The sequence below is a fragment of the Gymnoscopelus microlampas genome (genome assembly GCF_963454915.1).
Source record: "Gymnoscopelus microlampas genome assembly, chromosome: 10".
Taxonomy (NCBI): Eukaryota; Metazoa; Chordata; class Actinopteri; order Myctophiformes; family Myctophidae; genus Gymnoscopelus; species Gymnoscopelus microlampas.
In genome coordinates this window covers 21842094-21867147 of record NC_139947.1, presented here as the reverse complement: position 1 = coordinate 21867147, position 25054 = coordinate 21842094, and the positions used below count along the sequence as shown (strand labels likewise).

At 42.8% G+C, this 25054-nt stretch overlaps 2 protein-coding genes across 2 annotated transcripts in view; both read right to left on the bottom strand.

Moving 5' to 3' along the window:
- The window catches only part of plch2a (phospholipase C, eta 2a), a 167744-nt gene that overhangs the window by 2890 nt on the left and 139800 nt on the right, over positions 1-25054 (bottom strand). The window contains exons 7-22 of the mRNA XM_084068137.1: positions 24337-24430; positions 22592-22795; positions 22257-22377; positions 18573-18744; positions 16215-16325; positions 13528-13686; positions 12657-12755; positions 12278-12378; positions 11966-12054; positions 11399-11581; positions 10824-10931; positions 10417-10541; positions 10005-10089; positions 8164-8310; positions 7458-7537; positions 2752-3097 (exon numbers count right to left, since the gene is read on the bottom strand). Coding sequence (XP_083924263.1) covers positions 2752-3097; positions 7458-7537; positions 8164-8310; positions 10005-10089; positions 10417-10541; positions 10824-10931; positions 11399-11581; positions 11966-12054; positions 12278-12378; positions 12657-12755; positions 13528-13686; positions 16215-16325; positions 18573-18744; positions 22257-22377; positions 22592-22795; positions 24337-24430 — 2224 coding nt within the window. The remainder of the gene's footprint in view (positions 1-2751; positions 3098-7457; positions 7538-8163; positions 8311-10004; positions 10090-10416; positions 10542-10823; positions 10932-11398; positions 11582-11965; positions 12055-12277; positions 12379-12656; positions 12756-13527; positions 13687-16214; positions 16326-18572; positions 18745-22256; positions 22378-22591; positions 22796-24336; positions 24431-25054) is intronic.
- On the bottom strand, positions 11-2737 carry LOC311052885 (uncharacterized protein). Its single transcript, XM_084068135.1, has one exon. It carries the CDS (start codon positions 2663-2665, stop codon positions 1898-1900), a length of 768 nt encoding a protein of 255 aa, XP_083924261.1. The 5' UTR covers positions 2666-2737; the 3' UTR covers positions 11-1897.

Sequence of the window (25054 nt, the reverse complement as noted above, 5' to 3'; positions counted from 1 at the left end):
AAATAAAGAGGACAAAAAGCAAGGGATGTTAACAATTTCTGTGTAAAAAAAGCCTCAGATGGCAAGAATGTGTGTTTTGTACAAAATAGACTAAGATAGGATATGTGACACTGTAGGAAATACAGCCAAGTGAACATCACAGCATTTAAAACCAATGCTTTTTTACAACTGCAAAATCGATAACATGGTATTATTATACAAATTATAAAAAGGTATTAAAATGAATTAAAAGACAGTGGAGCTTTATGAAGGTTGCTCTTCCTATAACTGCGCACAGTAAGTTTTGTGGACTACTACTACATCTCTACAGGGACCATCCCTGAATGTCTCTGTGCCTTTGTCACTGCTCCCCTATGCACCAATGAGAAAGGACAAGCCAAAGTGAACACGGTGCCCCGTTCCTTACACTGATTTCATCTCGCATTAGTGCAGGTGTAGAGTAGCAGACATCTGAGGAAAATGTGGATACTGAATCCTGTCTGTACACAGTAAAAGCCGGAGTGCTTATGTAACTCAGAGAGTATAAAAAATGGACCCTCTCGGTTCTGTTTTTTACACTCTGTGTAAATGAACACTCTGGATTTTAGTGTGTAACAGCGCAGGGTGGTGAGATGAGGGTGATGAGATAATGCAGGCAGACAGACAAAGAACAGTGAAGGGTGACGCGTGATTCATACATTCATACTCCTCCGTCTTACGCCGGTGTCACATGCCGAAAATAGCAAATCTACAAGCTCAGAGCTTGTACATCTGCTATTTCTGGCGAATGACACCATCATACAACTTGAGAATGCAAGTGCAGAGGATTCATTCAAGGGTTCTGTTTACCTGGCTCTGGTCATCCCCTCAATTCTGCACTAGGAACAGAGAGTGCGTGCAAAAGGGACAGAAGGAAAGAGGAAGTTTAGCGCCATCAGAACAGAGGGAGAGAGGAACAAAGGAACAAAGGAGAGAGGAGAAGAGAGCACTACACAGAGAGAAAGAAAGCATGTTCATAAAGAGGATCCCAAAATCCAATTGCTCTATCAAAGCTATTGTAATTCTAAAGTTACCCAACACAGCTTTGTCTAAAAATAACTGCATTTTGCTTTTCAATTCATCATTCACATTGAAAAGAGAACAGACTGGCTGCAGCTATCAGAAGAACAGCTGCTGAAAGAAATCTTTACATTACTTGGACTGATTTTAGCACAGAACGTTCCACGTTGTGAAACGTGTTGTAGGAAATGCAGGATGGGGAACATGATTGAATCCAGCAGATGTGTCAGTGGTCTTGATGACTATGATTTTTTTTTTTACAGTGATATTGCCACCATTTGTCAAGCAATACAAGTACTGCCAATTCTTTTGAGTTATAAACTTACCATTACTTTCATCTGTCAAGCACGAGAGTGGGTTTAGGTATTTGCAAGGCAAGAAAATGAGCAAAACACAGTCAGTTGACTATTGTTTTTCAAGTGTAAGGCAGCACCATGACTTAGAAACTAGTGGAAGTTAAGTTTTGGTAATACTTGGAGCGGATTGATAAGATGCAGAAACTACTGGATGGTTCTAAAGTTTTGCTAAAATCATCAGGTGTAGGGTGACAAGGTATGAGTTATTCAGGGACTATTAAACTAAACTGTTAAACTAGGGACGCTGGTTTAAGGTAAATGCTACAAAACCTAGGGGTTTAGGGGGTCTAACTGGTGGGTTATGCTCTGTATTAAAAGCCCACTATGGCTACTACAGGTACTGGGGAACAGCTGAGGAAGGCTCAAGCCTAATTTATACTTCGTTAAACGGCGGTGCCGTGTGCAGAAAATAGACGATCTTCAGGCTCTCAACGTGTCGCATTGTGACACGTTGTGAGCTTGTAGATCCGCTATTTTCGGCGTGTGACATCGGTGAGTATAAATTAAGTGCGAGTTGGTTCCATCTTACCAGCAAAGAACATGGGGGACTTAGAGCGCAGCTCGTCCATTTTCTGGGCAAACAGGGCGTTCATCTCACGCTGCAGAGTACCCACGGCCCTCTTGCGGCTGTCAAGGACAGAGCGCGGAGGCAGCATGGGGGGTGACTCCAAACCGCTCAAGCTCTCGCAGCTGCTTGTGTCACTAAGTGAAAGCCCGTCCGTGAACGGGTTAGGGGCTAAACCGCAAGCGGCGCCATAGCTGGGGGGCGGAGCATGCCGTGGAAGGAGACTGCTCCTGCAGTGAGGAGTGAGAGTTGGCGACGGCGTGACGGTGTTGGCAAAGCGGCGGCGAGGCACGCTGCAGGAGCGGGCGTTCCTCTCTGACGGGTCGGGCCGAGGGCGGTCGTGGTGGGGGCCCAGGGTTTGCCTGGCTTTAGGTGTGGGGGAGGGGATGGGCTGGAAGAGAGCTTGGGGCGAGTGACGGAAGTGGGTCTCTGGGTCAGGCTTGAGCTGGGGCAGGGGCTGCTGTGGATCCGGCTGTGGTTCAGCTATGGGCTCTGGCTGAACCTGCTTGTTGGTGGAAGAGACGCTGGGGTTTATCTCTCGTTTCTGTTGTTCTCCCGTCCTGGACCCCTGCCTCTCCTCGGCCTGGCATTTGCTTTCAGTCTCGGGACTCCCCTTGGAGCCTATCCCACACGTCACGCAATCGGAAGACATTCCTACACTGCCTGAGCTTTTAAACGCCACACGAGCAAACACGCCCTGCTTCATGACGGGCAAATCTTGGAACCGGGGCCGGTTGGCCCGTTTCAGAGGCTCACTGTAGGGACATCGAGGATGGAAGCGCGGGATCTTACCTTTTCCCTCCTCAGGGTGGAGAGCCCCATTAGTGTCCACCCCGTTGTGGTGGTGCGGCGGTGGTAGTGGGGGCTGGTGGGAGGTGGCAGCAGCGGCCCTTTCCTGGTCCTTGGACTCCCGGTCCTCACTAGCCCCCTCCGAACTGTAGTCTTTGGTGTCGATGGCGATCTCGGGGAGGCCCTTCTGGACTTTGGGCTGACCCTTGGTGGGCGCGCTGGCTGTACGGCGCAGGAGGTGGGCGCCGAACGGATGCTTACGGCTGTGCTGTGCAGCAGCATGGCTGTCCAGGGAAGCTTGCTTTGGGCTTCTGTGAAACAGCCCTTTTATGCCGCTGGCCGCCTTGGCCTGTCAACGAGACAGAGAACACATACATGCATGAAGACCAATGAATACTGAGACATACCAACATACTGAAGAGCAATGAATACTGAGAAACACCGAATACTGAAGAGCAATGGATAGTGAGAGAAAACACTCATTGGTATACAGAAGGGGAAACATTTATTTTGAAAAAAAGTGCCATAATGTGAGTGACTTTGTCCAAACATTATTGCAGAAATAAATGAACAGGACAGGACATGCTCAAACTGGATACAAAACACCCAAAATTGATCCAAGCTCTGTTATCTGCAGTAGCAATACATCAGATGACGCTCCATATCACATGACATTTAATTGCTAATCGATGCTACTTGTTAAACTCTGTGTCAAGATTTTGGAAATCCAAAGTAGCGGGGGAAGCAGTTGCAAGTAAACCAAGTGGTAGGTAACGTAATAAAATGAACGAATTTTAGTACTTTTATTGATTTAACAAACATTATGAGCATCAGTGTTGATGTGCAGGCTATTTCTAGCATCAGAATGCTATGTATACAAAATACAACCTCATCTTCTCATGAAGATTTCACTGTGAGTTATTTAGCTTTCACGGTGACAACATTGGACTATGTGGACTTGTGTGTGTGGAGATATTCCGTGCCATTTAAAATAGGGTGGTATAACTCTAATGTCAAGGAATTCTGGTGACAACGGTGACCACAGTGAAGGAGTACAATGCTGGGGGATTGAAGAACATTAGGGACGATGACAATGATCTCCACCAGACATTCACTTTGACAGCCAGCCAGGCAAATGACAGAGGGCAAACAATAGCACTTCTACCACTGCAATACTGTACAATGCAGTCTGGAAATGATCCAGAAGCTTCTCCAGCTACATGGAGCTTTATGATGTGTTTTAATGCTGGATCATGAAGCGTGACTTGGGAATCTTTTGCCACTGACCATATTTATACGGCTGGCATTTGCTCTTACTTCATACTCAAGTAAACCGAAGGCAAATTTTGTTTCGCTTTTGTTTTTGTTTTTTGTTTTGGAAGCTTATTTTGGTTCACTCAACATCCTATGTACGTATGTGCAAGGTCTTAAAACATTTACACTCTCAGAATTTAATGAACACTGGGTATTTTACAGTGTAAATTGGGGTTCCAGAGATAAAAAATATTGAGAAAAGGTTAAGAATCACTGGCATACACACACCCCAATATGAAGTAAGAGCAGAATGGCCACCTTGTGAATATGGTCAACTGCTTGTTAGCAAAAAAAAGCTTTCCTGTAAGCATGTAATTCACAGCAACCCAATGTCATTTGACAAAATGATGTACATAGAAGTAGATCCAAGCTGACCTGACTATCAAAGACTGGGTGAAGTGATTTACTCAACTCTTTACTCTGTGCATTCATTCAACAAAACATCAGACAGTGAGGACAGAGACACAGAGACAAGAAATTAAAAAAAAGAAAGCAAGCCTTTGGTTGAGTGAAGAAAATTGAAAAAAAGGGCTAAATTCCTTAAACGCAACACTGCCTCAATATAATTCAGCATAATTAAACACTTGAACCCTAGCATCCCTAATCTGAGGGCAACATTTGTTGAGAATAGCAGATCTACAAGCTCACAACGTGTCACGGTGAACTAAGTAGAGGGTTTAAGTGGTTAAACGAGACAGAATCTTTAACATGCTGTGCATACTTGTGATTAGAAATAATCAAAATTCTGGCTGGGGGCCTTGCTCTGTGCTTTTCCATCCGCCCCCCCGCCCCAGCTATTGTAATATCTACCTCAAAATAAGAGAAAAATACAAGGGGTAATGAACAATCCTCTGCTATTTTAACAACAACTTTCAACCCTATTTTGGGCATGTCATTATATGCAAAAAAATCAAAGAATCAAAGATTTCTCCTCTTGCAACAATCTACCGACAACCCCTCCACTGCCAAAAGTTCTCTCGACTTCCCTCTTCCTAGGGACAAAAAAAAAAGAAGAAAAAAAAGATGATTAACGGTGGGGGCGAGAGATGTCCTCAAAGGCACTGGAATTGTATACCCCTGCAGTGCAGCGTGCTAGAAAAACAAATGTCCTGAGTTAAGGGGAAAAAAATCCACTCTGCAAAAAAAAGCTCGCCAGTATCATTTCCTGACCACACCCCACCCCCAACAACAGTCTCTCTCTCTCTCTCTCTCTTGCTCATCCTCTGTAAAGCCCTTGATTGGTGCAGGTTAATGACATTGGATCTACTTTGGGAGGGTCAATGAAGATGCGGGCGAGTCATGTTCGCAACTCATGTGACGCATGAGTTGGCCTTTTTTTAGTTTGTTTCTCCCTCCCAATGTTTGCGACGGGCCCCCGCGAGGGTAAAAGGGTCAGATCACTGGAGTGAAGTGGGAGAGGGGTGGGTAAAACGAAGGGAGGGGAGAGGGGGTGGGGCATGTGCTGCATGCAAGATGCTGATTGGGTCTCACTACACCTGAGTTCTGAGTGGCAGCTTCAGGGCTCTAAATGCCTCTAAATGCAGCGTTTGGACAAAGAGGGGTCCACTGAAATCACAAACAGACAAGAGGAGGACAGATCAGAGAGGAGGGGGAGAGAGAGATAGAAAGAGAGAGAAAAAAAGGGAGGTGGGAGGGGCGACAAGATAAGAGAGATAACACAGGAAGCACACACAGTAACATGAACAACAACGTGGTCGTCTGCGCTACGGCTGACGAAGGTCAAATGCATCACGGCAACTTGAAAAGTAGAAAGTCCTTGTTGAAAAAAATGTAATGAATTGTAAAAGTTAAAGTTCAGTACGTGTTGATGGCAGATATTTCGTTATTTAGCTTGTATCATGATGATTGTGGAGAAATAACTCTGATATATGCTATAGGCCTTTCCTGAATGTCTGTTTTTTTGGTCTTTACAGCTTCGGCACAAAGCTTCAAAGAAAATCTTTTTCTAGACATAGAATCAGAATGTGAAACCACAGTTTCACAGCCAATCGGGTCATTCCTCAGAAAGAAGTCCGGTCAGTGTTGTTGATTTATTAATACAATTATCCATGCAACACATTACACAATGTTTTGATGTTTTTTTAGGTACGACTGAAAGCCGTTCTTTCAGCATTAGGTGTAGATATGGGTAGCAGACAAGCTGTACTGTATTAGGTAGGGTTAGATATGTTTTTCATTTAGCCAGGTAACATACTATTATTACATTTGTGTGTATATTTACGTTTGTGTGTATGTTTACATACATTTGTGTGTGTGTGTGTGTGTGTGTGTGTGTGTGTGTGTGTGTGTGTGTGTGTGTGTGTGTGTGTGTGTGTGTGTGTGTGTGTGTGTACGCACGCCCATGTAAGAGCGTGTGTGAGAGCACGTGTGTGTGTGTGTGTGTGGTCCTGCTGCTACAATAGGACTTGAAGCATTTTCTTTTCAATCTGAAAATGTGCAATAATAAAACTAAATCAAGCCTTATTCAATCAACATAAAAATACATTTTAAATCTTACTATCACACTGCAATACAGGCAAGTGACATTTCTGCATATACGTATGAGAGGTGAGGGGTAAGTTGTTTCTGTGAAAGTTAAAAAAAAGTCCTTGATTTGATCAATGATTAGTAATGTTAGGTTATTTCCTGGGCTATTTTTGGATAATAAATATTTTTTATATTGATTTTGGTGTCAATTAACAGGAGGACAAATGAAGCTTTGAAGCATTCGAGTCAGCCTATTTTGGTCAAACGATACCATTAAGGGCTTCCTGTGACATAATGGTGAGGATGCAAAAAGATGGAAACATCCTGCTGGATTGATGCCATTTCATTGTTTTGTTCATCACAGTAAGAATTGCATCAAACCAGGTGAATGCCATCTTCATGACCACAGTACATCAACACAACAGCCTGGAACACACAGGCGACTAACTGTTCTATTGCTAACCTTTTAGTGCATTAATTAGTTTATTTATTTTATTGGGAGAATTAGTAGATTATTCAATATCCCTCACTCTTATTCAATGTAGAATTTAAGAAGTTCCTGGACAAAATCTTTACCATGCCTGGATTCTCTCTCTCTCTCTCTCTCTCTCTCTCTCTCTCTCTCTCTCTCTCTCTCTCTCTCTCTCTCTCTCTCTCTCTCTCTCTCTCTCTCTCTCTCTCTCTCTCTCTCTCTCTCTCTCTCTCTCTCTCTCTCTCTCTCTCTCTCTCTCTCTCTCTCTCTCTCTCTCTCTCTCTCTCTCTCTCTCTCTCTCTCTCTCTCTCTCTCTCTCTCTCTCTCTCTCTCGTTATTGCAGGTCGTCGATGCAAAATTCGAACTTGCTGTGTAGGAGCAGGATTGTATGGGTTGTTGTTAGTAGGAGTCGGACAGCTGCCGTGGTCGTACCTACCTTACCAGTGATGTCATTCACAGCTATATGAACAAAGATGGACGCCTCCTCCATACCTTCCAAGTACACGTGACGGTAACCTGCAACGCAAATACAGCAACTGTCAACAAAAGACATCAAACAGGCAGAAACATAAAACCTAAAAGTACATACTGTAGTAGCAGTTAAAAGCATATTTCTATAGAAAGACAGCCCTTTTTGTGCATTGGTGTTGTCATATACCATTTAGCTGCTTCCTTTCTCAAGCCGAATTCACACAAGCAGCGGTATTCTGCTCCCGCGAAAGCGGCGAGGTCCAATGCATTGTCTATGGAGAGGAGAGACCGCTGCCTTCTCCGCTTAGGAGGCGGAGCCATAAAAAGTGCTACGGTAAAGTTGAGAAAAGTTCAACTTCGCCGCTGCTGGCGAGACTGAGCGACAGCCAACCAGAGTGGTCTGAAATAGGTCCACTTCACCTTTGTGGGTGTTTCAAATGTTTGGTAGACACCCATTTACGGTAGCAGAAAAACACAACTGCTGCTGGTGTGAATTTGCCGTTACTCTGCTGGGTATGGGGCAGAGTAAGAAACCAGTAAACTATCATTCCCTTACATTGACCTTTTGAATGATGTCTGAAACTAAAGCCTCCAAAGTGATGTGAGGTGAGCAGATGACACTCCGCGGTCCAGTAGAAGGCGGCGGTTCGGGGTCAGACGAGGTGTCTTACCTGTTATCATGCTGTTGAAGGCGATAGTGCGCTGGCCAATGAAGTCCTGGCCAATGGGGTCATGGTCCCACACCAGAAAACGCACCAGGGCCAGCTCTGGCATATGGAGCGTGAACACCAGGGTCTCTTCCCACATGGGGTTAAACCCTGAGAAGAGACCGAGGGACGGACAGAAAGATGGGTGGATGGAAAAATGGATAGATGGCAGACAAGAGATGAGGGTGGAAGGGGGGGGGGGGGGGATCGGGAAAAAAAGGGGGAGGAATGAAAAGGGTAGATAGTACAAAGATAGAGGGGAGAGCAGTTGAGAGAGAAGTGTAGTGGAGAAAGTGTGAAAAAAAAAGGAAGCGAGGAGAGAATGAATTAGCACAACAAAGAGCCGTGGTGAGAAGATTGAGAGGCAGACAAATAAACAGTGAGGAGAAGAGAGGGAGAGAGACAGGAGGAGGGATTGAGATGGATGCGGAGAGAACGAGAGAGTGGACAGTCCAGGGAAAAAGAAAGAGAGGAGGCGAGTTAGACAGCAAGCTCAGCAGTGATGAATAATTCAGGCTAACTGTGTGTGTGTGTATGTGTGTGTGGGCGCGCACACACGCGCATGTGGATGAGCGAGCGCATGTGGGTGTGCGTATGTGTGCGTGTGTGTGTGTACACAGACACAGAGGTGCTGTCTGTGTACAGTTCCTGCTGCTGACCTCATCCATTATACATCACAACCAATACAGCTGGATATCTCACATACCAAACAACATAGGGATGCATGCACACACGTGTGCATGTGCACATGCGGATTGTTGAGCCTTATCAAAGAAATATTCTGTAACTTTATACCAGGCAAAAATTACTGTATCTAGACTCTCAAATCTTACAATTTAAAGAAACATGCTTTTAAATTACTTGCAGAAAACCATACGGTGGGGCAAATTAACAAGCGTCATTACAAATTAAACAGTCTTTCAAAAAACACAACATGGGGAAAGGCAAAGGATTGTAACACCGGCAGTATCATGTTAAGGTGCCCACATGCACACGTATGTGTATGCGCACCACACACTACTCTGAACCCACACATCACATGAATACTTGATCACATGTCAGGGCCAAACCACAACAAACCACCGTTCTGCACACACAAACAGTGGGAAACTAAAGCCTGATTTATATTTAGCTGCAAGTCAGTGTTGTACAGTACATGAAAATAGCCCATCTACAAGCTTGTAGATCTGTGTGGATCTATAAATCAGGCTTAATGCTGCCTGGGATACAGCGGTTCAGTGTTGCACATGAAAATAGCCAATCTACAAGCTTGTAGATCTGTGTAGATTTATAATCAGGATTAACACTGCCTGGGCTGCAGCGTACAAGGGTCACTATTATTCTATATTCCATACATTATGTATCTGTGTCCTAACTTTTCCTCTAACTTTAGTTCAGTTCAGATACTCAATTCATCAGTGTAGCGTGTTGTTTATTATGTTTATTACTCAAATCAGACTTGTGAATATACACAGGAAAACAATAGAGAAATACAATGGCAATTATTATTGAATATTTTCTGTATGTCAATAGAGGATATGCGCATGCTTAAAGTGAATGGCACATCGAGTGGCAAATCGAGTGGCAAAGAAACATGCAAAATGAGTTTAACATTGTTTAATGTTGTTTAATGCAATCAGATATGACTTTTCTGTTTGGATGCATAGGCCAGAAAGTATTTTTTTGACACTCAGTAGGCATTCCTGCATAACTTCCGGGTTTGATGATGATGTCACACGCATATCCTCTATATTGAATTTGTCATTTTGTCATCATACTTTAGAACCAGCAACATTTCAACTCACCGTTATCATCCACCACCCTCGTCTGCTCCTTACAGCAATCTACTGGCAGACCAAGGATCTCCACCTCAACAAAGGGATCAATGATCTGATGAACACACACACACACACACACACACACACACACACACAGACATTCGTGAAATTTGAAAAAATATATAATAATACCGGCAACAACTACAACATCCTGACCATGAATAATTATGTATTTGTATCTTTGTGTGCATTCAAGGTTCAAGGTGCTTTTAATTGTTACATCTTGTGTACAGGCACATAGAGTAAAACTCTCTCTCTCTCTGTGTGTGTGTGTGTGTGTGTCTGTGTCTGTGTCTGTGTGTGTGTGTGTGTGTGTGTGTGTGTGTGTGTGTGTGTGTGTGTGTGTGTGTGTGTGTGTGTGTGTGGTTGTGTGTCATACCTCTCCCCTATCACCTAGCATGGAGTCTTTGGGTTTGGGCAGCTGCTGTCCACTAATGATCTTAAGTATAAGTTGTTTCTTCATCTGGCCTGGTAGCGGGTCCTCCGAGTTGGGGTCAAAGGCACCTAAAGGCAATACAAATGTTATTTTAAATGTTTCAGTTATTTTAGACTGCGTCAGTGTTTGCAACTAACAGCCATTTTTATGCTGTTTTGTATTGATTGAATACTGTATTATTCAGAAATGTAAACAGCATGTGGTACAGTCAGACATTAAGGCTAAAAGGATGACACACAAAAAAAGTCCTGGGGACTTGTTTCCAGTGTGGTCCTATGTATTCAATTAATCAACATAGCTCAAAACATCCTGTAGCCTACTCCATTGTACCAGTTGAAATTCAAGCTGACCTTCACACATGCAGGGAGGCTTGAGCATGTAGCCACAGTTGCCATTGCTGTAGAACTTGGCTCTGTTCAGCTGGAGGACGCGGCCCTCTGACTGGTAGTTCAATGCCACTGAAACCAAGAGAAGTCATTATTGTCAGTTAAAGCTGCAATACAGAACTTATTTTGATGAATAAAATGTCCAAATCTCTATAATAGAGTATGTTAATACAATATAACTAGCACATTTACAGTGGTTGGAAGGTGGTCTCCCTACTATTCCATTGAGAAATGTAGACCTTGGTTTTAGGTAGGACACCTACTGGCTGACAAGTAGTACTGCTTCACACTCATAAGCCCAATATATCTCCTGGCCAAGTAGGGATGCCTTCTTGGAAGAGTGGTAGAAGTTTGGTCTCCCATGTGGGAGACCCAAGTTTGAAACCCAGGTAGGACATGATTTTAGATGTCACCAGACAAGTCGGTAGGCGGAGATCTCCAACCATATGCCTACGCGAGACTAAATGTAACGTTCTATACGTTCTACGGTTCAGGTTAAGCGCCTGTATAAACGAACCCCCTCACCCCCACACACATACCAAGGTGGCATCCGGAATTCCAGAAGGGCTGGGGGTTGAAGTTGGAGGAGTCCACACGGTATGAGGAGGGGTAGATGCGTGAGAGTTGTTGCTGGTTGAAGTGGATGAAGGCGGCAGGTTTCTGCTGCATGATCTGGTGAGCCTTGGTCTCACTCAGTGATGACACCTGACAACTGCAGCCAGCTGCTCACAAGAGGGTGTAGGGGAAAACACAATCTAATATGCCTGCACATTTTCATTCATTCACTCAGTCATTATCTTCACTGTGTGCCTGTCATTTGTAAAAGTTAAAAGCTTTGTTCTTTAGGGAAATGAGCAAGCTAGCTCAGCAAAGATTAAATTAGGTGTCTCACTGCGTACAAGAACAAGTACAAGACATAGTAAAAGATGACCAAATTTTGCTTTAATCCTTGTCAGCATGGAGAGTTCAGCAAATGTTTCAGCATGCAGCCTACTGCTGACAAGGCATAGTTCACTCTATGTTTTTTAAACATAGAGTGAACTTCAGTTAGCTACTGTATGTTAAAGTGTGCAAGCCCCTTTCCTCTAATGTGTAGATACACTCACCTTGCGTCTCGATGTCTTGCAGGCCCACAGACTTGGTGTATTGGACCAGATCAGACAGAGCTCTGGAAAGCTTCATCGTCTTCCTATTCCTGTCCATGCAACAAGGTCAATGTTAGAAAAAGGTATAATCGTAAAGGTACATTTTTAGGTCTGCTAGTCAAACCGTATGGCCTATCTATGGCTGTATAAAAGTGAATCTCAACTGACATTGACGTGTGTGTGTGTGTGTGTGTGTGTGTGTGTGTGTGTGTGTGTGTGTGTGTGTGTGTGTGTGTGTGTGTGTGTGTGTGTGTGTGTGTGTGTGTTGCATACTTGCTGTGGTGCAGGGAGGCCCGGGTAGCACTGCTGGAGCTCTCTGGGTCTGTGTCTGTGTCCTCTAAGCTGGACGTCTTCTTCAGCTTGCTCGCCTTTTTCTACAGGGACAGTTATTGTTTGTCATGCAACAAATGTATAGTGACTGGTGGAAGAAAGTAACCAATTGCAAATCTATCCAAACTCAATTTTCAAATGTATAGGGTAGGTGAGGGAAATACATAGAACAAGAAAGACTATTGCCTATTACTGTATACTCCTGTGTTGCGAAGGAGTTTACATTGAGCTTATGACATGCAGGCAGAGGACAGATCCAAACCGAAGAGGGTGCATATGAAAAAGCACAAAGCCGAAGGGAATAGAGGCGTGCAGTGCCCACCTTGCGTTTGGAGAAGCTGCCCATGAAAGATCGCCCTGTGCGCTTGTTGCTGCCAGGGGTTGACTCGTCGGCTGTGTCCGTCCCATCCTCGTCTTTACCCTGGACAAGGAGAAAAAACTCTGTCAGTTGGCCTTCAACCAAATCAGAATGAGACCACAGGTATGCATGATCAAAGCTCATTCAGGTATTTCTGGATTCGGGAGGTGCAATGGAAATGAAGCCTTCATATCCGTCATGGGCAGGCATGGAAAGTCACTTAATCCAGTTTCTTTGTTTCCTCTTAGTTAAATGTTAGACCCATGTGCTGAGACTAATTAGAGTCTGGACTGTGAGCGTGTGTATGCGATATGTGTGTACTGTGAGCGAGTGTGTATGCGTGAGGGCTGAAGGGGTGGGCTAAGTGAAGTGAAACTCTCAATTAGATAACCGTGGGCCGGGCTTCCACACTCCAGTGCACTACGGGTGCACTGCCTTTCCAATTACCAACCCACACTCCCCACAACACTTGATTAGAGAGAGTAACTGCCAGGGTTGGAGAGAAAGGGGGAAAACTCTGCAATTTCCCTCAGGATAACTAAAGTTTCTATCTATCTGTCAGGGGAGGAGAGAAGAAAATGAGATTTCTCTCAGGAACAGAAAACTTTTTATAAGAAAAAAAACCTGACGAGGGAGCCGGTAGCCGGTAGCCTGTAAATATCCCGCTAGAAGGGCTGAGGCTCCCTTTTTATTTCAGCAATTGGGTTTGGTGCTCAGCGGAAATGATGGGGCACTCCCTCCCTGCGACAGGTTTATGTACAGGTGGCCAGATGCCAGCAACACATTGGGGGAAGTGTTTCTGGCTCCGACGAGGCCAGACTTTCTTGTCGTTTACCTTCGGGCCTGCCTTGTCGGCGGGGGGCTTCCCGGTGGGCGGCAGGGCGGCGATGGCGAAGCTGTCGGGGTCCTCTCTGTCCCGTATCTTAGACTCTTTCATCAGGTTGTCCAGTTTCTTCTTGGACAGGCTCTCCACCTGCTTCCTGTTGGCTGAGGTCTAAAAAAAAATGAGTTAGAGAGAGAGAAGAAGAGAAGAATGAGCATGTTTGTTTATGGTGTGAGAGACGCTGGGGGAAAATAAAGGACATTCAGTAGAACCTCAGCAACATTGAGTTCCATAATACAACTGACCAAATAGCCTACAGACTGAAAACATACACAGCAAAATCCTGAGTGCCTTAGGTTTTAGGGGGCGGAAAACAAGCACACTTTGCCCATCACTAGAGTTGTTTGCAATACCAGTATCGGAAATGCCTCAGATACAGACTAAAATTCAGAAATATATATTGGCGAGTGTATGTACTGATCCGATATCACAAAATTATCATGTGATGATAGCTAATTTACACGGAACAATTCTTGTTTATTTTGAATGTTTCATTTTTTGATGTTGCACTACTGTTTTATCCTGTTACTGTACCTAGATGCACGTTATTAAACAACAATGTATCAAAGGAATTGTTATTTATTCCTAGATTTATTCATTCATATTCTTTTTCAGTAATAACCTCTGACCGTAAAACTAGACAAGAAAAAAAACGTGTATGTCATTCTTCCTCTGGATGCATTTGTTAATGTTTTACAAAGGGTTTGACCTAAGCCAGGCCATACAACAATGATAGCAATCATGTCACAGAGTTAGTAGTATTAGAACGGTTAAAAAACAATATTTATGTAAAACGTTTTCTTTTGTATCAGATGGGCATCAACCGATATGCAAGTTCAGGAATGAAAATCGGGAAGGACAAAATGGTATCAGAATGGTATCTACAGTAAAATACCATTTTAGCAGTAATCTGAGTTCCTCATTCCCAAGTCAAACTTTGCAAACCCATCAATTGACGGATGAACATTAATGTTACTGCCCTCAAATTAGAGGCCAGAGAGTTTAAACAAACTCTCTGGCCATTAACCCTCTGGCCATGAAAATGTTTCAACTGAAATTCATGACAACAAAAGGACAAATAACATTTCAAGCCAAAAATTGTAAGTGCGACCTACTATGAAAAGGAGAGGATAAGTGTATGTCAGTGATTCTCAACCTTTTCATTTCAAGGACCCCCATTTAAATATGCATTAGGCCATGGTCTTCCATTTGGTACTTTATCTCTGTGTGATTATTTAACTCTGAGAGCATACAAATGGAACCAAATTTAGCTGTACGGGTCCATTTGATTCCATTTGTACACTCTCAAGGTTACAGGCCTGTATGGGTCCAATTGGTTCCTATCAATCATTTAGCTGGGGACCCCCTGGAACCCCCCAAGGGCCCCTGGGGTGGCCGGACCCCATGTTGAAAACCACTGCATTACACAACACAAACTCATGTTGGTATGATGGATGGCTGCTATGCACACGCACGCCATTCAATGTGTCCAGAGTAGCATGATCAATGTGACAGACAGGGGAGGTAATTATAATGACATCATAAGGGTTGTGATTGAAAGACTGCAGCTGTGAAACATAAGCACATGCTCACTTCAGCCACTAGGGGGCAGAGCTCTTCCACAAACCAACTCAACAATTACTTTTGTTTGCAAAATGCCAGCCAAGATTTTTGTTAGATTTCATGTTGCAGAATTCTTTGCTTTTACTCATCCTAAAAGCTGAGCTGGAGTAGCACAATGATAAGAGCATGGCACATGACCAAGATGATGCTTTCTGAACAGCAGGCTGAGAATGACCATGTTATACAATACCTTCCACTGTGGAATATGTAAGCAACATAAAGGAAGGAAAGAGGGGGTGCATAGATAACAAAGAATGAGAGGGAGAGAGAGAGAGAGAGAGAGAATGAGAAAGAGGGAGCGAGACAGAGAAACGGAGGGATAAAGAGTGAGAGAGAGAGAGAGAGAGAGAATGAGAAAGAGGGAGCGAGAGAGAGAAACGGAAATATAAAGAGTGAGAGAGAGAGGGAGAGAGACAAACAGAGAGAGAGAGAAACAACAACAGATGCACACGTAAATACGATAAAAAGACAGAGTCGAGGGTAATAGAGGACTTAAAGAACAAGAGAAAGAAGGCGTGTGAGAGAAAAACAGCAGGAGTTCAAAAGCAGGAACACAATGTTTCAAAGACATAAGACAGCACATGGACTCCCACGGATACTCTGTGATTTCAATTAAGAGTCACAATTAAGTACACAGTATACAAGGACACACACACACACACACACACACACACACACACACACACTGCAAAACGACTGCAAAACGACTGACAGTGACACGCCCATGTGATAGCTACAGCGGATATATCAGTGATTCTCAACCTTTTTAATTTCAAGGACCCCCCTGTTTGATATGCATTAGGCCACATTAGGCCACCCCATTTGGTATGATTTTCTTTCCTATGGGACCCCAATTTACTGAGGAGAAATGTAGTTTTACCAATGGTGTCAAGTATTTTACCGAACAATCTTCAGTTCAATACAACTACAGTCTGGTCCCACGTTGAAAAACAGTGAGATAAACAACACAGAGGGAAGGAGACCAAAGGAAAGAGCAGGAACGCTCCAGTACGTACATCATCCCCGTTCATCAGCTTACAGTCATCCTCCATCTCGTCTGCACTGTCCTCATCCGATACGTCCCCTTCCTCCGCGTCCTCGTCGATGTTGGGGGGCAGCTTCTTGCCCTACAGGACGGGAGAGAAGAAGCAGAGAGGATGGGGGCTTCACGTTATCAATCCATAAACAGCTTCAGCTTGTGCATGGGGATTCATTTGTCACCACTCAGGGCCCTGTTAAGCACTCATGACATTTCTATAAAAGCAGCTTATTAATCTGTTTGGTTTAATCTGAGGTTTTAGACATTTAGACATTCTGTGGTAGTTACAGTGGAGAATCAGTCAAGAGGCGAGACAAGAATAGACTGAACTGGATTAAAAGGGCCAACCATGAGAAGCACAGCGGACACTCGCACAGTAATATCCCCAGCATTCATTTTACTTAAATGTTCAAATTAATTAACAATGAGGATTTTACTGTGCACTCAGCACTTTTCTTAAAGTATGAAAGCCAGGTGTTAAAGCTACAGTCCATAACTGTTTTGTGTGAAAATAAATCTATCTATTTATAACCAATCTATATGCTAGAGTATGTTAATACAATCTATATGGTAGAGTATGTTAATACAACATAACTATCACAACTGCAGTGCTTGGAGGTGGTCTCCCCACTCTTCCACCAAGAAGCCTACTGGTTTTGCCCTGACCCCCTGGCCAAGTAAGCCTTCCGTAGCAGTAACAATGTTGGCCAGACACCTGGGTTTGAATACTGGGTAGGATATAAAATTCACAGGCATCAGGAGGTGAAGGACAGGAGGGGAGCCACTTAGAGGATGTGCAAGTTATGTATGGCAGATGGATAAGGCTTTTACTTGCACTGCTGGCCACAGCCATGAATTATTATTATTATTTTTCTCCAGACAGGTTTAAGGATTGGTGGTATTTGTCCAAGGGTAAGCAATCGTCCTCAATCACAGTGGCGAGGGGGGTAGTGGCATGCAGTGCTACGTTTAGGTGGGGGGTTGTATTCTGACACTGGGACCCACAGCAAAACATCTGCCATTACTATAGGGATAGTGCACTGCCACAGTACAGTGCCATCCCCTGGTGACTTATTATAGTTAACTAAAACTAAAGAAAAGAAAAGAGACTGAAACAATTTAAAAAATAAATATATATATATATATTTTAAAAAAAATGCATTTACGATCATCTTCGTTTTAGTTGTTCCACCCCCATATCTGATGTCATGCATTCTTTCCATTCTACCTTTTTAAGCTTCTATAAATCAAAGCTTTCTGCAAAATAACGCAAAATTAGTCAATTCCTAAGACTGAAACTTAAACTAAAACTACTTATGCACTCATAAATCTAAATATAAATAAACACACTAAATACACTAAACTGTCCAACTAAATGAAGCTAAACAATATTTAAAAACTATAATAAGCCTCAGTACTACTACTTGGTCAACCTCACTTACAGTACATGTTCACATGCAACTCTTTACACTAATTTGTAAGAAACATTTCAGCTACAGTACACACATTGATTAATCCCACATCTAGAGGAGACATGTGGCTCAGGAGGTAGAGCCTGTGGACTTAGTGTCAAAGTGTGCTTGAGAAGAACACTGATCCCCAACCACTCCCGGGAACCCACTGCTCCTAATACTTGAGTAAATGCATGTATTCCTGGTATGTGCAAATGTACATGCCAAATACCCCAACAAACATCTAATGTAGATGCACAGATGTCACAGGGATCACATCCTTTCACATGAAAGGTCGTTGACAATTTGAGCTAATTAAGGGGAAATTAAATGTACTTAATTCATGCACTTAATCTTAACACATCCGCTGCCAGGGACGCAGATCTGCGTCCTAATAGATCCAACCGTGGGCTGCCAGAGTAATCTAGGACGCAGATCTGCGTCTTATTGTTTAATTTAGTTAATAGACGATCACGCTGTTTTATTTACATTCCGAGAGTCACTTCCGCTTCACCTGGAAGCAATTTCAGCGATTTCCGTTTCCGGTTTCCGGTTTTAGCTTGAAAAATGCGAGTTTGGCCGTCCAGCAATTTGACAACCGCTGTGTAGCTACTGCAACACAGACGCTCCATGAAAAAAAACAAGCATTGCGAAGTCACCTACAGCCGACTCAGCACCGTCCGAGTTGTCCCGACAGGGACAGAATCGTAAATCATCGCCCCCCCTAGTCTTGGTACCTCCGAGACGTCATTTCTTTTTTTGGCGGCGGGGCCCCGCCCCACCGCGGGGGAGCGCGGGAGGTGAACTCGAAGAAAACGAGCACTGCTTTCTCAATCTGACTGTTTTTTCTGACTAACATATACACTCATAGGAATAACTCTTACCTTGACGAGGATCTTGCCCCTCAGCGTTTCCGGTGACGGCAGGCTCCCCGACTCGTCGGCTTTGATGTTGGACAGGTCCAGCTTTTCGCCCATGACCTCCACCAGGTACTGGGCCATCTTCTTCTGCTGGGGGACACTGCAATGGTTCTCAATGGACAGGATCACTGGGTAGCTGTGGAGTAAAGGTAGCAAACACACAACTGAAGATGTTATATTTAAAGGGACTACACAATGAATTTTAACTTTTCCTTCTTTTTTGTGTGTTTTTGGTCTCCCCTACTTCTCTTCTATCCCAAAAAATACCCCAGTTTGAGCACTCAGGCTTTCACAGCATATCTGGGGTTTTATGTAAATTGGTCTCAAAACAGGCCAAACTGATTTAGCCCCGAAAGTGACGTCACTAGCGGTACAATCCCTCTTTCAGTTCCAACTTTCTTTTTTTTAAATACTTTTTCCACTCAGAACCAGGAGATAACATGCATACAAACTGGCTCAATAGCGCCACGTGCAAATCAGGACAATGTGGTATTGCAGGTGAAAGTGCTTTATAAGCCAGAGAGAAGTTAGTTGGAATGAGTATATCTGAGGCTTGATTTAGGCTCAAACCTTTTGAAAAACGTTTGAGGGACATACGTAAACAATATGATATTAAATACTATTTTTTTTAAAATTCATGGTGTAGATCCTTTAAAGTAACCTAAAGTAAGTACTGCATTTGGTGCGAATAAGTAATTTATGATTTGTCTTCCTTTTGTTCTTATGTCTTTATTGTATTGTTATGTGGTGTTATGTTGTGCCCTATGTGTTGTCAAGCTTGTGGTGTATCGTCTATCTTTTTGTTTAATGAAACATATTGAAACAGAAAGTAACCTAAATTAAAGTTAAAGTAATAACTAAACATTATTTTAACCAAACTCTACCATACAGTAGAGTATGTTAATACAATATAACTAACACAACTGTGGTAGTTGGAGGTGGTCTTCCTGCCCTTCTATTGAGATATTTAAGACCCTGTAGTCAGGTAGGACCACTACTGGTTGACAAAACATATTACACAAAACTCAAATATATATATTTTTAAAACCTTCATCTTCTCCATTATAGCTCAACTGTAATATATTCAGCACTCAGGTTGGAATCCCAGGTAGGACATGAAAGTTATAAATTGCAGCTTTAAGCTTCTGATTTGGTGGTCAGGCATGACACAGAAGAGGTGACACAGTATACAAGTTAGACTTATCTGGGATTCTGTGGCATACTTATTAATGTAAGGCTACAGCTACCTTTCAGAACAAACACATAAACTGCTATATGGATTTGTCTCACTTGTATATTTCTAATATTAACGTATTAACATTTTTAAAGCAGTGGTTTTCAAACTTGTTGGGTCCAAGGCACACACCGTCACATGTTGTGAGCCTTGTAGATCTGCTATTTTTGCTATTTTTTAAAAGTGTCTAAACATTTTTTTTAAATTAAATATTTACGTTTTCGCCAATGACATGCCCAAAATAGGGATGCCAGGTTGAAAGTGGTTAAAATATAATTTTGTTAAAAATGTGCCTCTGTATTAGGAATGAAATGCACAGAATATACTGTTTTGTATATATATATTTCAATTATAATGTGTGGTTTTCTCAGAATCCCAAGGCAGACCTGGTCTTGTCTCACGGCACACTGTTTGGGAAGCACTGCCCCACCCTGCAATAAAACACTGCAGTGTACTGTATGTCAGAGAGAAAAAGGCTAACATTCTAATGCAGCCCGTAGCTTGTGAGGAATCTTGCAACTGCTTTCTGCTTCTTCCCTGATTCTGTGTGTGTTGCCAGTTGCAAAAACGTGAAAGGAGAATCTCTGAAGCTAGATGCTACGATAAAGCTATGAATCAGCCGAATGTCTACAAGCCCCTCTATTCCAGACATGACTTTACTTTGATACAATAAGTTTCGATAAAGCAGGTGTTTAGAAAATGACACGTTCAAGAGCAAACGCTCCGATGATAAAATGATCATCCGTGACATTTCCCCGGTAGAAGATGTACATCTTAGATTGAAACCCATCTTAGATTGAAACCCTTATCAAATAATTTGCCCCTTTTGGGTTTTTGAGTGGTGCCAACCACTCCTACATTTGACTTTGTCCGTCCGTCCGTATGTCCGTCCGTCCGTCCGTCCGTCCGTCCGTCCGTCCGTCCGTCCGTCCGTCCGTATGTTTGAGCACGGCTGATTGGTCAAGCTTCACGTGACACGTGACAATATGTTGTCACGTGTCACGTGACAACATATTGTTGCTGATTGCAACACAAGGATGCAACCAGTTACACTTTCAAAGGCACCACTCTCTTCACACTGGGTGTGATTTTTTCTTTAACACACAACACACACATGCCTCCTTTGAGGGAAAAGCTTTTCACCACGATCTCCCGTGGACCTATGCATGTCCTTTTTCATTTTTTAATAAAGCATCCTGGAAAAGTACAACCTCTTTTGATGTTAAATGCAGCCCTGCACCCTTTTCTTATCTTGTGTGGTGTGGATAATTCAATCTTTGAATAAATACACACTGACATCAAAGCGTGCACGCACGAGCACCTTTTATATTACTTGTGAGACTTGGTCTATAAATAGCACTTTTTCATAGTAACCTCCAGATTGTGCATGTCTATAGGATTATCACCTTCTCTGACAAGGTGGGAGTCTCTTGGCATCTGCTGGTGTACTGTACAGTGTGTTTGTGTGTGTGTGTGTGTGTGTGTGTGTGTGTGTGTGTGTGTGTGTGTGTGTGTGTGTGTGTGTGTGTGTGTGTGTGTGTGTGTGTGTGTGTGTCTCTCTCTCTCTCTCTCTATCTGGGTGTGTATGTCCATGGTATGTAAATTACAATGCAGATGTACGGATAAAGCTGTGTGTACAGTATGTGTTCACTAAAGTGGAAATGCTTGTTCAAGTGTAACTCTTACCTACAGAATACAGTAACATTACTAGTGATGATTTCAGACTGTCTAGATTGTATCTTCTGCGACTTTCTGGCCTGAAAAACATCTATCAGGAGATGTAAATGTAATTTTTATGTTGATGAATTGAATACATAGGACCACAATGGAAACAAGTCCCAAGGACTTTTTTAGCTTTTAGCTTTAATGTCTGACTGTACTACGTGCTGTTTACATTTCTGACTAATAAAGTATTTTATCAATCAATCAAACACAGTATACATGTGGACATCTGTACAAGCATATTATTATATAGTCTGTATATGCATATTATATTATATATGTTCCTATGTCTTTGCCTATTAATTGCTTTTTCAATTGACTATATTGTTTTAAAGGTCATTCTAACTCAAGTGGACGGCTGAGGCCACACAGCTATAACGACAATGACAATGACAGTAGTAAATGATATCGTTGAGATCACTCTCAGAGCGATTTGATGAACTATAGAAACAGTGACAGTTAATCAAAAAACATAAGCTATATAGCGCTAAATATCATTATCCACATCCCAGTAAAAGGCCTGCACATGCGCACACACACACACACACACACACACACACACACAAAGAGGCAGAAAGCTGCCAGAGGAGAGGCAATGAAACCTAGGAGACCACCCTGAGGCTATCTACTTTAATGAGTCGGTGAGTGAGTGGGTGGTGTGTCAATGGGGATCAAGCGTGTGCTGAACTTACTCATTCTTGACGAAGGCATACTTGTTGATGGTCTCGATGACGTCTTTGAAGAGGATCTTGGAGGTGAGGGTGTAGCCGTGGTGGACGATGGGCTCGCCGTCCTGCCCATCCCAGCAGTCCACTGTGGACCAGATATCACATGACACCAGGTTGTCACAGTGGACAGACACAAAGATCCGTTACTGTTAAACTAACACCCATTTTACTGTCTAGATCTAGAAGAGCAAAGACCATTACTGTGTGTGTGTGTGTGTGTGTGTGTGTGTGTGTGTGTGTGTGTGTGTGTGTGTGTGTGTGTGTGTGTGTGTGTGTGTGTGTGTGCATTCAAAGCCGACCTTCCACACAGCGGCAGCCGGCCTGGAGTACCCAGGTATACATGTCCACCCTGGACTGGGACATGAGCTGGTCGCCCATCAGGTAGGTGTTGTGTGAGGAGGCGATGAAGTAGTTGCACAGTGGCTGGGTCATGTCCTGGGTCACCTCATAGTGCTCCGGGTTGAAGATGTCACCCGCTGGGCTGCGCATGTAGTTGGTGAAACCTAGGGGGGGGGGGGGGGGGGGGGGTGTCGCCAGGTTATATCAGCATGGTTACATTTAATCACTTTCAACCTGGTGTCCACAATTCAATTTGTACACGTTTTAACAAGATTTAAATAATTTTCCAAACTTTTGTAAATTTACTTATTTATCTACTTTTGAGAATTTGTTTGAAATAGGGCAAAATTACATTTAGTCTCCGTGCTCTTCTATTGGGTCATTTAGAAAAAGGTCAAAGGTCATGTCTCAGCTAGTCAGGATCTTTTTTTTTTATCCCCCAAGCAAGCAGGTCGGCTTTATTAGCTCAATAGTAAAAATGTCAGCACTTGCGCAGGAAACCGGGTTCAAATCCAGGGTAGAATCTCAACGCGTCACGGTGCGATGCACTATGAGTTTATAGATTGGCTACATCCTTTTCTGCTTTTGCTAGACAGCACAGAGATGTAGGACAGATGGGAGGATGTGGGACACAGATCCTGAACTGGACCTGAACTCAGAATCATGAATTTATTACATGCAGTTACGCAGCCGAGCCACCAGGGTGCCTCAGTTATGTGTGTCTTCCACCATGAGCGGAGGTAACTGTTAATTACAGCTGACATCTGTGCCAGTTTTAATAAAGCATTGTTGGCTCAGCACACGATTAGCTTAATATGGTGAAAAGTAATGATATCAGTGTAAGTGGTATCAGATTAAAGGAGAATGACACTTGATTTAGGAACTCTCATATCATTGCTGTCAGGCAGAAACCTTGTATATCTGTATGTATGTATTTCAACTGGTTTATTTTTTAATAAGTTAATGCCCTACTTTGTCGTACAAGAGTGTCGTGCAAAAGTAGCGAAAATAGCCAATCTACAAGCTCACAATGTGTCGCTTCATGACTCATTGTGTGCTTGTGTAGATCTGCTATTTTAGCTATTTTTTCAAAATGAAAGAGGCTAATTCTGTTTGTGGGTTTTATTCATATTTAACCAATTATTAACAAGAGCTTGTGACAAAATAACATTAAATACATTGGAACACAGGTTATTTTTTCCCATTTCCTGAAAAGTTATGTTTTTGGACTTTGTTACCCTTAAATGAATGGCTCGGAACATGCAAGTCTTTCTTCAGACCTAAAAAGCAAAGCAGCATGAACCTGTGTTGTACACTGTACAGGCAGCAGTATTTTTTAAGTAGCAGCGCCTACTTACTTAGCTTTTCTGCTTACTAAAGAGCTGTAGAGATGGGGAGACTCCTGTTACTGAGCAAACAATAGAGCTATCTAACACTTTACTCATCTTTAATAACAGATGAGTATTGTCACTACACAAATCCATACAACAATATGTACTGTCTTTAATTAATAATATGACACGCACAACACATTCTGCAAAACAACTTCACTTGTTAAGTAACATAAGTACTACTGTAACAAGCAACTGAAAATCAGTCCCCTATTTACGGGGGCTTTGCATAGCTAGATTAGAAACTTCCATTGGGAGTTAATTAGCTGATGGAAACAGACTGGAACATCAATGTGAAAAGAATACACACTCACCATCAATACCCAGAACCCCCTCCTTCTTGTTCTCAGAACATGGATCAAATTTGTTGACAATCTCCAGACAGTGGTCTTTGGACACCTTCGTCATCTATTATGAAAGGAGTAGAATCAATGAAAAAATGTGTCCTCACTAACAACACATTCTCCATGCAAGCTAATTAAAGCCTCTATTACCAAGATTTAAATCCATTGGGCAAAACTCAACATTGTAGAGTGGAGCGTGTGAGGATGATAATCCAATCAAGAAAGCTTCCTACATGCCAGTTCTCTCCCCATGCCAGCAATGGAATATCCTGTTTGACAGCTGGCCTTTAAAAAAAGGAATGACGGGTCAATCAGATTCCCATCCGTGTCAATCACTGTGAGAGCGCCACAATGAAACGGGTGCAGGGCAGGCCCTAGATCTCTCCCCTCAGTATGGGACAGTTTCTCATGCTGGCTCAATATGAGAGAGCTTAAGCCATGGGAGGAGGGATGCAACTGTTAATCAAACTAATCAATTTCATGTATTATTATTTTTTTTAATCGATTTTAATAAACATAGCGATTTTCGCAGGTTTTTGTGCAACACCATTGTACGATGAAGTATAATAAAAAATGCTTATTATGTACATATATATATATATATTCATACGTATACAGTAAACGTTTAACGGGGTGGAAAGCCCAAAATGTGCTCAGCTTACAGTTTATACTAACCCGTAGTATGATG